Here is a 17,075-nt window from a genome sequence, read left to right on the forward strand (position 1 = left end):
TGTTGCCAGTGACAGCATGATGTCAGTACTAGAAACACCCAGAGGTGGGTATTACACCTCTCTAGAAATCACTAGAAACTGTGATTTTACTATAGAGTCCAGTAGTTCCTGGAGAAGCATGATGTCACTTCCAGGTTTTCACAGAAGTGGCATCATGCCATAGCTAATGACCCCCCATGTTCCTGCCCTACCTTGACTCCCTTTAGTTGACAGGCCTGACAACCTTATCCCCACCCCCACTGCCTTGGGCTTTCTTTTGTTTCTTTTTGTTCCCCAGTCTCTTTCTCTTTTCCTTTCCCCTTCAGGCTTTTGTTCATTTACAATTTATTTACAAAGTTTTGTGTCTGTCCTGAAGCAGCCATTTTTGTCTTGGCTCCACTTCCTGCAGAAGTCAATTTTGAATTTGGCTCTGCTTCTTCTGGCAGTTGTTTTGGAATGTCACTCAGCACCCCGTCTCAACATTGCAAAGGTGCCCACTAGCTCAAAAATGTTGGGCAACTCTGCTATTGCACTTCTCCTTTCCCACCTCCCAGCCCTCCACCGTCCTGAATATATTCCTTCCGGAGCCTCCCCTGGCTTCAGATACAGGAGATGGGCCAGGGGCCTGGTTGCATCATGGGAGTACCCTCAGCCTGCTCTAAGGAGTATGGTCCTGATCTGAAGCTGCAGTATCCCTAGGTCCTCTTCCCCAGCCTTGGTTGTGAAGGATCCTTTTATCTTCCTCCTCACTCCTAGCCTTCAGAGCTTGCCTTAAAGCCTGGGCCGATGGCAGCCAGAGACCCCTCTGTCTGGTCCCTCCACCCTTTCTGCTGGTTAGCCCAGGAGCATCACTGGCCCCATCTGGGCATGCTCCTCCCTCTTCTATTCTCCCATCTGTAGTCCTTCTCTTAGGTGTGGCCAGGGCTTGCTGTGAGCCTGCTGGCCTCACCAGCAGAGCATGTCAGATGCCCGCCACAGTTGACCCCTCAGAGGCCAGCCACAACTCCTGCATAGCTGTATCAGGCTGAACATGGCCCTTGCTCTGCTGGCCAGGTTGCTGCCTCTTGCTGCCATCATCAGCAACCCTCTGTAGCCACATAAGTAATGTTAGCAGTCAGATCCCCTATTCATGCTGAGACGAGTTTATTGATGGAATATCATAAATCTCTTCCTCATATGCCATAAATTCAAGACACTGCATGGCCTAAGGCAGGATGAATACCAACTTGGCAGGAGCTTGGAAAATTACCAGAACATGAGTCAGGCACAGTTAACTGACTGACTGCCCCTCCATGACCTGGAGAGATGCAGAGATAACAAGGTTTCTGAGAAAACCCCTGTCTAAGCTCACCAATGCCTCCCTATACTTCCCCTCACCCATTTACCCTGATCAAAGCTATTCAGTTTACCTGATAGTTCTTCCCATCTGGTACTTACCAGGTCATGAAGCAATATTCTCACCTATAGTCTATCCCAGATAGGAACTATCAAACCTCTCCCAACTCCTTTGCCCACCTCTGGTAACAGCCATTGTTTGGGGGCACAGATGTCAGTTTTGCCTCATGGAACATTTTGCCCTATAACTGGGCTTCCCAGCCATGTGCTATGTGTGTGTGTGTTCTATTTCCCCCAACCAACTAAGGAGACCTCCTATTTGGGTAACAGCACTGTGTGGCTGCCACTTGCCTCCTGGCACATTGTTGGCTTCATTGGAGGGGGACGGTTACACAGGGATCTTCTGGGACTGTGGGATCATCGGAGCTCCATTCAGGCCAAAGGGCATCCCAGACCCCAGACACCCACCTTAGAGGCTGAAAAGCTTTCATGTTAGAATAAGCTTTCTAGAGTCTATTGCATCAGATGGATGTAGTGAGTACTCACTAGTAGACATGGGCACGAACAGCATTACGAACAGAAAAACCCCACAAACAGACTGTTTGTCTGTTCGCAAATGGGCCGTTCGTGAGGCGCCATTCCAGACAAACAAGTGATCGTTGCAAGCCTCGTTCATTGCATTCGTCCGCTATTTGTGAAGCCAGACACTCAGGTGCCTTCAATCAATTGCCTTGGCAACGGAGGGAGGGACTGCCTGAACTCTGTCTGCACTCCCTCTGTTGCCCGGGAAACCCCAATCAAAGCCCAACTTTACTTGATGGGCAGGTCTTCCTTCCAAGTGTGGAGCTGCAAATTGGTTACAATTGGTAACATGGGAGCAGACACCAGGGGGAGGGAGGGAGGAGGGGGTGTTCTGTGGCCATGGGAACTCCAATCTCATCCCTGCAAACCCTGTTAGGCAGTTCTTACTGCCAACCACAGACCTCCTGCTTTTCTCAGTGAGACCTCTGGTTATAAAAGGGCACTGTGCTCCCAGTTCTGGTTTTCAGTTTCAGCAAGCAGTGGAGTGGGACAGAGCTGTTGCTAGCCTTTGGGGAGAGACAGGGAGAGTGTATTGGAGCTGGGGGCGTGCGGTTGTGGTTAAATATGGATCTCTCCCTCTACTGGTTCCAGGGCTACTGCCAGGCCCTGGGGCCAAACTCAGTGGGCACCTCGGCTGACGGCTCACATTTATTGTTGTTGTTGTTATTGTTATTATTATTATCAGTGCCTTATCTGGTGGTCAGGCTTCTGAGTGTGCTGGGCTAGGGCTCTAGTTCCAGCCTCTGGTTCCAGGGCTGCTGCCAGGCTCTGGTGCCAAGCTCTGTGGGCACCTCGGCTGAGGGCTCACATTGATTATTCTTAGTATCAGTGCCTGATCTGGTCAGGCTTCTGGGTGTGCTGGGGTAGGGCTCTATCCCCAGCCTCTGGTTCCAGGGCTGCTGCCAGGCTCTCTGGCCAAGCTCTGTGGGCACCTCGGCTGAGGGCTCACATTGATTATCATCATCATCATCATCATCATCATCATTATCAGTGCCTGATCTGGTGGTCAGGCTTCTGGGTGTGCTGGGCTAGGGCTATAGCCCCTCCCTCTGGTTCCAGGGCTGCTGCCAAGCCCTGGGGCCAAGCTCAGTGGGCACCTCGGCTGAGGGCTAACCCAGATTATTAGTGACTGATTTGGTCAGGTCTCTGGGTGTGCTGGGCCAGGGCTCTAGCCCCTTCCTCTGGTTCCGGGACTGATGCCAGGCCCTGGGGCCAAGCTCAGTGGGCAGCTCGGCTGAGGTCTCACCCTGATTATTACTGCCTGATCTGGTCAGGTCTCTGGGAGTACTGGGCTAGGGCTCTAGCCCCTCCGTCTGGTTCTAGGGCTGCTGTCTGGCCCTGGGGCCATGCTCAGTGGCACTGGCACCTCGGCTGAGGGCTTAATAGAGTGGGAGGGAGCAGTTACTTGGGAGAGAGACAGGGAGAGTGCATTGAAGCATGGATTTTTTTGGTGTATGGGGGGGAATAGGGTTCTCCTCAGGTTCCAGGGCTGCTGCCCAGCCCTGGGGCCAAGCTCTGTGGTGGGCACCTCTGCTGAGGGCTCACAGTGTTCTCTCCTTTTCTTTCCTCCTTAATTCTAGTATGGTGTTACAGTGAGTCTTCATGTTGTGGTGGCCATGGGTGGCCATGGGGGGAGTGCAAAGGTAGTCCTCCTGGTTTCCTCGTGGCAAGCAGTACTGGATGTGGCTTGGGGGAGAGTACTCCCGCTCCCCAAGATTCACCAAAGAGGTCTTTCCACTGGGGGAAGAGGATCTCTCTCAACATTTTGAGGAGGAGGAGGGTGACGGTTCCCTGGAGGAATGGTTGGTGTTTTATGAAACATCCCTCCCATCCCCATCCCAAACTCTCAGTGGTGACCCTGCCTGCAGTCCACCCCTCACTCTGTCTTCCATGGCCAGCTCCGCAGTGCAGCCTGTAACCGGTCGTCCTCCTTCCCCTGGGACAGTTAGTGGCCCACGTTTAAACATCTCCATATGGAGGCACTTTTGGGCCCTTTCTAATGGCCCCCATGTGTTTTGGTGCCGTGCCTGTGATGTCCTGGTGCACACGGGCAATAATCTGAAGCACCTGTCATCGATGGCACCTGAAAAGGCAACACTCGAGCCTGTGGTCTCCATCCTCGCCCAGTGAAACATCCGTTGGGGGGAGAAAGAGGGCTACGAGCTCTTCTGAGCAGGGATCAGTAGGAGGGTCACCGGAATCCACCCCAAGCAAGAATCCTTGCCCTGAGGGTGATGCTGGTGGGAGTGGAGCGCTCAGACAGGCCGCACTCATGGAGGTTGTTCCCTTGGGGTCTGGGACAGTGCCGCTTAGAATGGTGAGCTTGAGGGTTCAGGAGGCAGGCCTTTGCATCTTGGCAGAGACGATTGCCCTACATGGCTTGCCCCTGTCCATCTTGGAGGGCATGGGCTTCCGCAGGCTACTTAAGCATCTTGCCCCTTGGTTCTCCATGCTGTCGCCGCACACCCTTGCCCATCGAGTCCAGTGGGTATCTCAAATGAGGGCTGGCACATTTGGGTCAGGTGGGAGCGGCATGGTCAGGTAGGCCGCCCCTGCAGAGGTTGTTCGCTCGGGGTTGGGGACAGTGCCATTTAGAACGGTGAGGTTGAGGGCTCAGGAGGACTCATCAAAACGTGGGCATTTGTGCCACCACGGCTTCCCAGGCCAGGGGCCAAGCTGGGAGGGCACCTCTGCTGAGGGGTCACCTAGATCATTATTAGTGCCTGAGCTTGTCAGGTATCTGGGAGTGTTGGTGTCGCGCTCTAGACCCCCTCGGATCCTGGAGCTGCAAAGGTCCATAGGCAAGCTCAGTGGGTTTCTCGGCTGATGGCTGTCATAGGTTTGGGTGTTCTCGATCCTGTTCCACTGGGTAACCCTTTGTCGTCCTCTCCCTGAGAAGTTCTACGTCACTCTTTCTACCTCTACCTCTCCGGATGGAACCACTCCGACCCTTCCCTATGACCTCTCTTGTCCTGCTCATCCCCTCCTTTCTGTGAAGGCAGGAAGGTGAGTGATGCTGGCGGCAGCCTCCTCTGGGCATTTGTGCAACAGTTTAGGAGCTGTTGCACATGTCATTGAGCCACACGGTTCCCCTATCCATTGCAACCACTGTCCCCTCTGAGCAGGGGGGAATGGTTCCACAACTCCATCCTTTCCGCAAAAGCAGGAAGGTGGGTGCTGATGGCTGCTGCCACTTTGGGCCACAAGGAATAGCTTAACTGCTGTTGCACATGAAGTTGAACATCACAGTGCCCCCTATACCAGGCTCCTGCTGTACTCTCCGAGCAGTGGGGAATGGGTCCCACAAATCCGTCCTTTCTACAAAGGCAGGAAGGTGGCTGATGTCAGCTGCTGCTGTTGCCCCGTTTCTTCCCCTCTCTCTCTGGAACCACTCTGACCTTTCCCAGCGACCTCTCCGGTCCCATCCATCCCCTCCTTTCTGCGGAGGCAGGAAGATGGGTGATGCTGGCGGCACTTGTGCAACAGCACCTGCTGTCCGCTCTGAGCAGGGGGCCCTTGACTCCTGTCCTTTCCACAAAGGCAGGAAAGGCTCACAGAAGTGAGTAGTGCCTGCTCAGGTAAGGTGTCTCTGAGTGGTGGGTAACCTCTCTAGCCCCCCTCAGTGTGGTGGAGCGGAGGAGAGAGAGAGAGTATGAGAGAGCAGTCTGAGCTTTAATTTCAATAAAGTTGTGGCCTCTTTACCTCCAGCACTGTGTCCATGTGTTTCTTGTCGCCATGCCCCCTCCCCGCTCTCCTCCCCACATTTAGCACTCGCCTGCAACAGTGGAGAGGAGGTGAAGGAAAGAAGATGAAGAGGAAGGGAAGGAGTAAGACCGACAACTGGATGGAGACAGCTGTTGTGGAAGACAGTCGGGACTATGTCAGGTTGAAGGGACCTGCGGGTGGACTGAGAGGGAGTGAGGGTGAGGTATACCCCCCTCTTTCCACAGAGTGGGATCCCGCATATTCCTTGAAGGTCCTTTAAGGCTGAAGTAAGGCATGTCAGTGTCTCACAGGGCAGTGTCTCACAGGGCCTAGGGCAAAACCTAACACCGCCCACCTGCCCACCACTCAGCTGGGCAGGGAGGAGGCTTTCTCCCTGCCCAACCAATCCACAGGTAAAAGGGTGTGGCAGCAGAGCCTGTCCAACACTCAGCTGGGTAGGGAGAAAGCAAGCTCCCTCCCTACGTAGTGTTCTTGCCACCTCTGCTGGCGGCAGGGCCGCGCTACACCTCCCTGCCAGCTCTGCGGACCTCAGAGGCCTGCCTGCGGAGCCGGCAGGCAGGCGCATCAAGTGGGGCTGCCTCCCTGCATGGCCTTCCTGCCAACTCCACCAGCTGCTGGGCCTCGGGAGGGCTGCACTAGTGCAGCCCTCCCAAAGCCCCGCTGCTAAAGCCCATTATATTTGTTTTTACAACAGACTCTGTTGCTAGTAATAACATACTTTGTAAACCACTCTGAGTGGGTATTAAGTTCGTCTGAAGGGCAGTATATAGATTAAATGTTCTGTTGTTGCTGCTGCTGCTGCTGCTGCTGTTGCTGTTGCTGCTGCTGTTGTTGCTATTGTTGCTGTTGTTGTTGTTGTTTTAATTCTGTCTTTTGATAGTACTCCTTAGTGGTAAAAGTAGTCTTAAATACCTCCAGCAAACATTCAATCATTTTAGTTATAGTTACTTTGAAATAAGAATTGGTAAGCCTTGTAACAGATGACAAGCAAAAGCTTTGTTGTGCCTATCTGTTCTGATTATTCATTACTCGCGCAAAGTTCACAGAAAAGCAGCTAATCTGCCACATTCATTGTATTTCACTGCAATGAAATCCAATAAATAATAAAAGAGCTTCGATTTTCATATGAATGTCACTTCCATTACAAAACTAAGCAGCAAAGTCCTTTTATTTTAATTACTGATTTTTTTCTGGAAAATATTTTGCTAATGGACTTGTTCAGCATAAGCACACCAATCTATTGACAAAGATAATCGTCTTGGGAGAACAGTGTCTCTCTTTGTTTAATGTGACATTTGAAATTGAGTATTCAGGTGTCTGGATAGGTTGCTGTATGATGAGGAAGGAAGGCTGTTAAAAACATATTCTATATGTGGGTTCTACAAGATTGACCTAAACATAACTTTCTAGCACTTAAGCACTGTGCAAGCAAGAAAACTAGGCATGCATTTTGTTTCTTTTTCAAAATATTAGCCCCACTAGAATTAGCCAGCAATAAACCAGAGTTAAACTGCACACATTTATTAGACTGTTTAGCTCCCCCACCCACCTACCCCATACCTCAAAACAAGAAAAAAACAGGGAAGGTGAAGCTTTTGCCTCATGAAAAGGACAAAACGTTTTTTTTCTCTAGGCCTGCAGGCAACCCTAATGGAAAATGTAGTTCCCAAGATTTCTGTGGCAAAGTCTGAACCAGAAAGGCTAAAAGCAATGAGAATTCTTTCCATAGAAAATTCCTAAATGACATTGTAGCAGGCTTTTTGTTTATTCATTTACTTATTCTGTTATATTTACTGATATGATTTTATGGCAATTAATTGTAATTTATTTTGTAATGTGTTGTAATCTGTAAGTTTTGCTGAAGCTTCTTTTGGTAATAAAATGTAAAGATTCAAATAAATAATAAACAGTCTACCATTCACTAACTTCAACAGTAACTTTATTCCAGTGCTAATAAATAAGGTTGTCTTGTGCTCATTTATGCAAACTTCTATCAGCAGATAGGACTTCATTAATGTTATTGTTTTTGGAAATACGAAAAATTGCTCTTCTTAAAAAGTTGAATTGAAGCAATGTTTGTGGTTTGAAATTTGAACCAGAAACAGAGATTTCCCCAGTCAAGGGATAACATCAAATATATATCCAACTCTAGATCTTTAGCAACTTCTTCATGCCAGTGCCCTCCTGTTGAAACAGAGAAGCACTGGATGGAATTGGAAGAGTTGTTACTGTACTAAATTAATTTAATTGGTTCATCCATTCATTTTATGCTAAAGCAAGAAGGGCCTCAGAATAAAAAAATCACTAATAAATAAGCAATAAAAACAAACCATACAGTATAAAGCAACATTCACTAGCCATACAACAATCCTCAGGGTACAAGCAAAGTGTAAAACAGCTTAAAAATATAGTACACGTCAGTTGTTTTGAACCCAGTTTGTCTTATGCCTTGTCTCTCTTTGTATTAAAGGATCCTATCTCATTCCCTTACCAACAATTGAACCCACCAGCTGTGCAAACCTAGGAAGCCTTTGTCAAGGTAAGAGATGGGTGCCATTTTACAGGCTCAATAGTGAAAGATCTCTCTGATTTTTCAATATATATATATTTATTCTTTTAAATGCTGAACACTAAAAGAATGGTATGATATTATGTATATATTATCAATCTGTACGTGCTGTATGTAGAAAGACTGATAGCACTATTTCTCTAACATCTTCATTCTTTGAAACCTAACCAGCACATATTATGTCAAAATGAACTAATGTGATTTATTCATATTTTGTATAGTCAGAGCACAGGCAGAGTATGCGTAGTAGCTATGTGTGATTCAGTAATGATATACTGAATGTGTACCAAGATAATGGCAAAATCACCATTATCTGGGTATACCGAAGCAAAATACAGAATTCCAAAAAAAACGGGCTACTGAATACATTAATGCTGGATGAAACTGAATATATTTGTTTTTATTGGTTAAATGCAACTCTACCAGTTTAAAGATAGCTGCCTGCTTCCCCAAGCTGTTTTTGTTATTTTGTTTCGGTGGAGTGAGTGAGTGAATGGGTGGTCAATGGATGTTCATTGAGGAGTTCGGCCCCCACCCGGCCAGCAGCCAAGGGCTTGAGGCCGGGGGCTGCATTTGCCGCCACTGAGGATAAATGGCAGCATTTCCCCAGCCTCTCAGGGTCACATGGGAAGGGGGTGGGGCTAAGTGCCTTAACAGGACAGCCCTGCCTCTGCATCAGCACTTGTTGCCTCGTTCTCACGTTCATTATTTGGAGGCCTTTTTTCCTTTTCAAGGGGCCTTCACTTGCCACCTCAAGCATATATCAAGCTCTCTTAGCCGAGCTCTTCTGAGGCCAGTTTTACTGAAGGCCCTCAGGGCTAGGGGGCTATAGCTGCCTCAGGGAACGCTGTGATATTCCCCTGCTTGATACCTTCAAACAACAGGAGGAGAGCCAGGGCCCAGCGCCAGGCTCAGTGGTTTGGCAGAGATATTATTATTATTATTATTATTATTATTATTATTATTATTATTATTATTCCCTTCTAATTAACATTTGGGGACTGTTGTCTATCAGTCAGGAGGGCTAAAGCAGGGTTCTATCCAGTCCTTGCAGGCCTCTGGTCTAATCAGTCACTTTCCCCCCGCACCCTTATTTTGTTGGAAGGGAATACTTTCAGCAGACACAGCAATAGGCTTTTCTGTAGGCCGCAGGGGTGAATTGCAGCCATCTGAGGGGTGGATTACATTACTGCTACTGGCTTAGCAGTGTGGATGCTGGTAGGCCTCGTCTCTGTCTACGCTTCCACCCCACCCCCGTTTATACTTACTTAGGAGGGAGTATTTCTCGTAGCAATAGCTCAGCTTAAGGCCTTCAGGCAGCAGGGGGTGCATTTGGTGAAAAGGCTTGGCAGTTTATTCAGTTGGATGCAGCCATTTTGAGTGTGGCACCAGTGGCCTGCTTTGCCTCCTGGCAGTGCAGCCTTATTAAGAAGGCATCTACAATATGCACAGCTCCAACAGTGGCCATTTTGAGTGTGGGTTTTATATGGTCTGATTTGCCTCCTGCTTACTGGCAGTGGGGGCCATTTTGGTGGGGCTTTCACAGCTTCTGCTGTGCTGGGATGGCCATTTTGAGTGTGTCACCCTGTGGCCTGCTTAGCCTCCTAGCACTGGCAGCCATTTTATAGAGGCCTCTGCAGCTTACATCATGCCACTATTTAAAAAAAAAAAGGCTAGCAGCTCTGCTAAGGGCAAACAGCCACCCAATACGTATCCTGCAAAGCAGCCCTACCTGCATAGTTAACCTTTGAGGATGATGAAGTGGCCATAGGGAGTAAGGAAATACTGGGCTATGTGTCTATGGCTATGGTTTGTAAGGTGGCATTATTCAAAGGCTTGATGAAACAATACAGGTTGGTAAGATGCAGCTCTTTAGAAATATAGTTCATCATTAATTTGTTATTTGGCTAAAATGACTTTCCTTCATAATGCATCTCTAAAGCAATGTACGTTTTAAAAGAGTGACATGATGAGGGTACTAGAAAGTCACAGAGTGTTCTTTGATTAGAAGTGACAATGCAAAATGATGTTCTGGTTATTCTCCCTTTCAGATAACTAGATTGCAACTTGGTAGAGGTAGAACGTCTCCAAGCTGTTTTTGTTATTTTGTTTCGGTGGAGTGAGTGAGTGAATGTTTGGTCAATGGATGTTCATTGAGGAGAGAGCTTTTTTTGGTTGTGTTAGTTTAGAGTTGCTTGCTTTGCTGCTTGCTATTTTTTATATACATTATAAAGAGTCCTTGTGTGGGGAATTACTTAAGCAGTTGCTTGCTGTTTATCTACTTTTTGCTTCTTGTGGGGGGAATTGCTTAAGCAGCACCTTGCTTACTATTTATGTACTTGTTACAGTGTCCCTTGCTTCACTTTAGCATTGGTGGCATTCTTTGGTTTAATGTTGATTCTCTAGCTTTAGTTCTTGTGCAAGTCTCTAGTTTGACATTGTTCCCATGGGATTCTCTGATTTGAGGTTGATTCCCTTGCTTCAGTTTGATTCTGGTGAGATTCCCTTGCTTCAGTTTTGTTCTGTACTATATACACTAAGATTTAATCTGAATGAGAGAAATGAATGCCATAGACTTGTTGGTTCTGTTCTACCTTGTCTCTGGTTTGATGTTGGTTCCCTTACTTTAGTTTAATTCTGTTGGGCTTTGTTAGTTCAGCTTGCATTGAGACTGGCTTTTTACCCAGGATTGCTTTTGCTTAAGGGTTCTTTGTCTTGGAAAGCCTTGGAAAGTTTTCCCCTATAGGAAACAATGGAGAATGGCAAGGGGCAGCTTGTTCATGGGTTCATACAATTGGACCCCTAGGTCCTATCTTCCTGAAACTTGGGGGTTATTTAGCAGACAGGAAGGACTGGGTTCCCTGCAAATTTGGTGGAGGTTGCTTTAAAAATGCCCTGACACACACACACACACATTTTCCCCCATAGGGAATAATGAACAAATGTACTTGGGATTCTCTAATAAAACCAAATCCAAATAGAGACTCTGACCCAGCTATCAGGAATACCAAATATTTATGGTATTCCTGATAACTGGATCAAAATTGTACCATTTTTTTGTTTTTATTGCTGCCCACACTTAATGGATAGTAATTTGAGGGTCACTCTAAGCGTTATCTTCTTGGCAAGTTTGCCACGGAGCATTTTTTCCATGCAAAAACAGTGTGTGGGAGGAGTTTTCCTGTTTCTGCTACTGCAGATGAAAGTATTGTGTGCATGTGTGTCAGCACACAGTACTGTTTTTGCACGGTGGAAAAACATTTAAGAGAAAGGCAAGAGCTCTCCCTCTCGCGGCAGCAGCTTTTGGAGGCCATTTGGGCTCTCCTTTTTTATGCAAGCCATTCCCCAGAGGTGCTGTGTGTCTGTGCGATCCTAGGTTGGCTCTGTGATGAACTTGTGAAGAAAGTAATGTTTAGAGTGACCTTGAGCATCATACATGGACAAACCAATAGTATTGATTTCAGCTTTCTTCCTGGGAGCTCATTCAGTTAGAAATCTCCCCAAATTGTGGTTGTACGCTGAGTAAAAAGTGTCTTAGAGAATGACTGGTACTTTTTCTCCCAAGATATGGCTTAAAATTTATCTGCAGAAGAGTCTTATTTAATTACATTTCTCTATTCATGTTTTATCACATGAAACAGAAAGGATGCTCAGTGTTACACTGTTCTCAATGAAAAGTAAAGGAAACCATTGCTTACTGTTGCAGGTCAATTAATTAATTTATTTTTTTTGAAAAAGTTTTTTATTGGGTTAGAATCCATTATTTTTACATTTACATTCAATTTTCCCCAATTTTTTCATCTCTAACCCCCTCCCTTTCCCCCCCCTTTTTGTTGACTTCCAACAGCTTTCCAGCCCTTTGTCCCCTTTCCCTTACTTTTATTAGCTTCCTCTATCTAAAACAAATATATATTCTCCATTATTCTAAGCAGTACATCCTTAACTATTTTTAACATTATATGCCCAAACTGTAAGTCTGTTTCCATCTTAGATAAACAATTTATCCCATTTTTTAACTTCAAATATTTCTATATATCATAAACCATATAAATCCTACATTCATTTATATCAAACAATTTAACTTATTCTCTATATATTACTCATTCTATCTTTTTGTAATAATTCTATATATCTCTCATCACGTAGTCAATCAATTTGACTCATCTATATCTTCAGACATTCAGTTTGGTACAAAACTTACCAAAAAAAAAAGAAAATATTGTTAGTTAATCAATCCTTATATTTAATCCTTATAGTTAATTATTTTCTATCTATGTTCTGTTTGTTAACCTATATATATCTATATATATGTCAATCTATTAATCTGACTGCTTATTAATTCACATTTATCTCTTCTCCCCCCGGTAAAGTCTCCCCCCTCTACTTCAGTACTTCAGTAGTTCTCAAACTGCCACAGTTTTCCTCCCACCTCCCATTTCTTCTCCAGGTGTTGTTTCAGCTTCTCCCAGTCTGTGTTGAACTGCCCTGAGTCCAGATCTCTCAGTTTTCTTGTCATCTTATCCATTTCAGCCATATACAGCAATTTGTAAATCCAATCTTCAATAGTTGGCACTTCTTGTACTTTCCATTTTTGCGCATACAAAAGTCTAGCTGCTGCTGTCATATAAAATATCAACGTCCTGTATTGGGCTGGAATTCCCTCCATTCCCAAGTTCAGTAGCAGGAGTTCTGGGTTCTTATTAATTTGAAACTGTAAAATTTCACTCATTTCTCTTATTATTTCCCCCCAGTACTGCCTGGCTACCTCACACGACCACCACATATGATAGAGGGAGCCCTCATGCTTCTTACATTTCCAGCATTTATCAGAAGTATTCAAATTCCCTAGCGCAATCTTCTTTGGTGTCATGTACCAACGATAGATCATTTTGTAGATGTTCTCTTTGATATTAGTACATGTCGTTGTCTTCATTGTAGTTTTCCACAAGTATTCCCATGCCTCCATTGTTATTTCTTTATTAAAGTTTATAGCCCATTTCACCATTTGTGTTTTAACTGTCTCATCCTCGGTATACCACTTCAGCAGTACTTGGTATACCTTGGATATTCTTTTCTTATCTTCTATAAGAAGGGTCTGCTCTAGTTCCGAATTCTCTATTCGTATTCCTCCCTTTACAGAGTCCGAATTATATAAGTCTCTGATCTGTCTATACTGGAACCAGTCATAGTTAGGTGATAGTTCCTCTTGCGTCTTTATTCTGAGTTTGGATGCTTCAGTTTTAGTTATTTCTTTGTACGTTAAACATTGTTGTTCATTATCAACAGCTCTCGGGTCTATCACCTCATACGGAACCACCCACAAAGGAGTTCCTTCTTGTAGATAAATTCTGTACTTCTTCCAGATTATGTATAGACTTCTCCGTACAAAGTGATGCAGGAACATCGAGTTGACCTTTACCTTGTCATGCCATAAATATGCGTGCCATCCAAATATTTTTTTATATCCCTCTAGGGCTAATAGTTTCTTGTTCTTTAATGTCATCCATTCTTTCAACCAAACTAGGCAGATTGCATCATGATAAAGTCTCAGATTGGGCAGTTGCATTCCGCCTCTTTCCTTTGCATCTTGTAAAACTTTCACTTTCACTCGAGGCTTCTTGCCTGCCCAAACAAAATCTGATATTTTCCTCTGCCATTTTTCAAATTGTTTAGAGTCTCTGATGATTGGTATTGTCTGTAGCAAAAACATTACTCTTGGTAACACATTCATCTTAACTGCTGCCATCCTACCCAACCATGACAAATTCAGTCTATTCCATTTAATCAAGTCTCTCTCTATCTGAGTCCATAGTTTTTCATAATTGTTTTTGAATAGATCTATGTTCTTTGCAGTTAATTCGACTCCCAAATATTTCACTTTACTTGTTACTTCACAGTCTGTTGTTTCCATTAATAATTGTTGTTTCTGCTTAGTCATATTTTTACATAATATCTTTGACTTCTTTTTGTTAATATAAAAACCTGCCAAGTCTCCAAACTCCTTGATCTTATCTATCACTCTTGGCATGTTCTCCAATGGGTCCTCTACAATTAACATTATGTCATCCGCAAATGCTCTGACCTTATATGAATAGTCCTTTATTTTTATTCCACGAATTTCCTCATCTTGACGTATTTGTATCATCAGAATCTAGATGATAGAATGTATTTGTATCATCAGAATCTAGAATACTAGAATGAACAACAATGGAGATAACGGGCAACCTTGTCTTGTTCCTTTACTTATCGTCAATTTCTTGGTCAATTCATCATTCACCACGATTGCTGCAGTCTGGTCTCTGTAAATTTCCTTAATTGCTCTGATGAATCTTTCTCCCAATTGTAGCTTTTCCATAGTGGCAAACATAAAGTCCCAGTTTAAATTGTCAAACGCTTTTTCAGCGTCTACAAAGAAGAAACCAACCTCTTTGTCACAACGCTTGTCATAATATTCAATAGCATTGATCACTGTCCTTAAATTGTCTCTTATTTGTCTGTCTGGCAAAAAGCCTGCTTGTTCCTCCTCTATAACTTCCGAGAGCCACCCCTTCAATCTCTCCGCCAATATCTTCGCAAAAATTTTATAGTCATTATTGAGTAGCCATATAGGTCTATAATTTTTCACGTTAGTCAGGTCTTGGCCCTCTTTTGGGATCAATGATATGTTCGCTTCACTCCAAGTGTCTGGAATCCTTTGATCCCTTAAAACCCCATTCATCACCTCTTTTAGGAATGGTGCCAGTTCATTAGCCATTGTCTTATAAAATTTAGCCGTAAGTCCATCTGGCTCTGGCGCCTTTCCTAGATTTGCAGATTGTATTGCCTTACTTATTTCCTCGTCAGTTACTTCACTGTTCAACTTATTTCTCCAAGCTTCCGAGATTTCTGGAAGTTTGGTTTTCTCCAAATATAACGCTATTGATTCTTTATTTACTTCTTTTTTATTATACAGCTTAGCGTAGAATTTATAAAAGGCTCTACTAATGGTAGTCTGCTCCAAATACGTTTTGTTGTCTTCACAGATTTTATTTATTATTTTCTTTTCCCTTTTCTTCTTCAATTGCCATGCCAGGTACTTCCCAGGTTTATTAGCGCCCTCAAACGCTTTTTGATTCAGTCTTTTAAGATTCCACTCCAATTCTTTATTACTCATTGCTGTTAGCTGTTCTTGAAGTATTTTAATTTCCTGGTATACTTTCTTTTTCCCTGATCTCTTTTTTAGCTGTATTTCTTTGGCTTTTATTTTCTCCTCAATCTCTTGTCTTTTCTCCTCTTTCTTCTTTCTTGCTCTACCATTTAAGTCCATTAGTATGCCCCTTATAACCGCCTTGTAAGCATCCCAGACTTTATTGGTTGGTACTTCTTTATTCACGTTGTATTGTATGAAAAACTTTGTCTCTCTTCTCAATATTTCCATATTCTCTCTTTCCTGTAACAAGTCCTCATTTATTCTCCATGCTTTCCTTTTTCTCCTTTTTCCAAATTTCCACATAATTGGGTTGTGATCTGAGCCTACCATCGGCATTATTTCTACCTCCTTAGTCCATAACGCTAAGTCTTTTGAGGCCCAGATCATATCAATTCTTGATAATGTAGAATGCCTTGCAGAATAAAAAGTAAACTGTCTGCTTTTAGGATATTCTCTCCTCCATACATCTTCGAGAGTCTCTTGTTGAATCAACTCAAAAAAAAGCTTTGGTAATAGTCCTCTTTTCTTTTGTGCCGTTGTAGTCTTTTTATCTAGTTCCAAGTCTGTCACTCCATTGAAGTCTCCAGCAAGAATTATCTGGTCATATGCAAAATCGTCTAAATGCTTCCTCAAGTCCTCAAAGAAGCTTTCTTTTGCACCGTTAGGTGCATAAAGTCCGACTACCAACACTCTCTTTAAATTCCAAATACATTCCACTGCTACAAATCTAGCTTCCACATCTCTCATAACAAATTTTGGCTGTAGCTCCTCTTTTATGTACAGCACCACTCCTCTTTTTTTCTTATTAGAGGCCGCTACAAATTCTTTGCCCAGTTTTCCAGATTTTAAATATTTTACATCCTGTTTTCTAATATGGGTCTCTTGCAAACAAACAATGTCACATTTTTGTTTTAGTAGCCAGTGAAAAATGTTTTTCCTCTTATTCGGTGAGTTTAGTCCATTTACATTCCAAGATAATACTTTACACTCCATACTCATAATCTTGTTGGTAAGTCTTTTTCATTGTCCTTAATAAATCGCTCCATCTCTCGCTCAGATCTAATGCGTTTTTTGGCCCCTCCAAACTCAAAGGACACTCCTTCTGGTAACTCCCATCTGTACCTGATTTTCATGTCCTTCAAAATCTGAATTAGCACTTTGTATTTTTTCCGATCTAATAACACTGATCTGGGCAGTTCCTTCATTATAATGATCGTCTTGCCATCAATCTCCAATGGATCTTGAAACTGTTTTGTCACAATCCTCTCTTTCATATTTCGTGTTGTAAACTGCACAATCACATCTCTTGGTAATTTCCTCTGGGTTGCAATTCTCGAATTCACACGGTATGCCACATCTAGGATAGCCACAACTTCCTCCTCCTCCTTCCCCAGGTATTCAGCCAACACCTCAGTCATCTGTTCTTGCGCTGACTTTCCTTCCACTTCTGGCAAGCCACGAAAACGTAGCTGCTTCTCCATATGTTTAGTTTCTGCAACTGACATTCTCCCCTTCACCAATCTCATCTCTGTTTGTTGCGTGTCTGCTAAATTCTCCATCGCGTCTTCTACTGTTTTAACTCTCTGCTGCGTTCCTTGTAATTCACTTCGTATTGTTTCCATACCTTTTTTCACTTCTGACAGCTCCGATTTTACTGTCTGTGTAACCTCTTTTACCTCTTTTATCAGCTCCAAT

General features: G+C 44.2%; 1 protein-coding gene across 2 annotated transcripts in view; it reads left to right on the forward strand.

Moving 5' to 3' along the window:
* Positions 1 to 17,075, forward strand: part of ADGRG6 (adhesion G protein-coupled receptor G6) — a 183,255-nt gene that overhangs the window by 75,547 nt on the left and 90,633 nt on the right. For both annotated transcript variants that reach the window (XM_054980842.1, XM_054980850.1), the window contains exon 5: positions 8,093 to 8,161. In XM_054980842.1, the coding sequence (XP_054836817.1) occupies positions 8,093 to 8,161 (69 nt within the window). The remainder of the gene's footprint in view (positions 1 to 8,092; positions 8,162 to 17,075) is intronic.

The sequence above is a fragment of the Eublepharis macularius genome, chromosome 1, assembly GCF_028583425.1.
Source record: "Eublepharis macularius isolate TG4126 chromosome 1, MPM_Emac_v1.0, whole genome shotgun sequence".
In the NCBI taxonomy this organism is placed as follows: domain Eukaryota; kingdom Metazoa; phylum Chordata; class Lepidosauria; order Squamata; family Eublepharidae; genus Eublepharis; species Eublepharis macularius.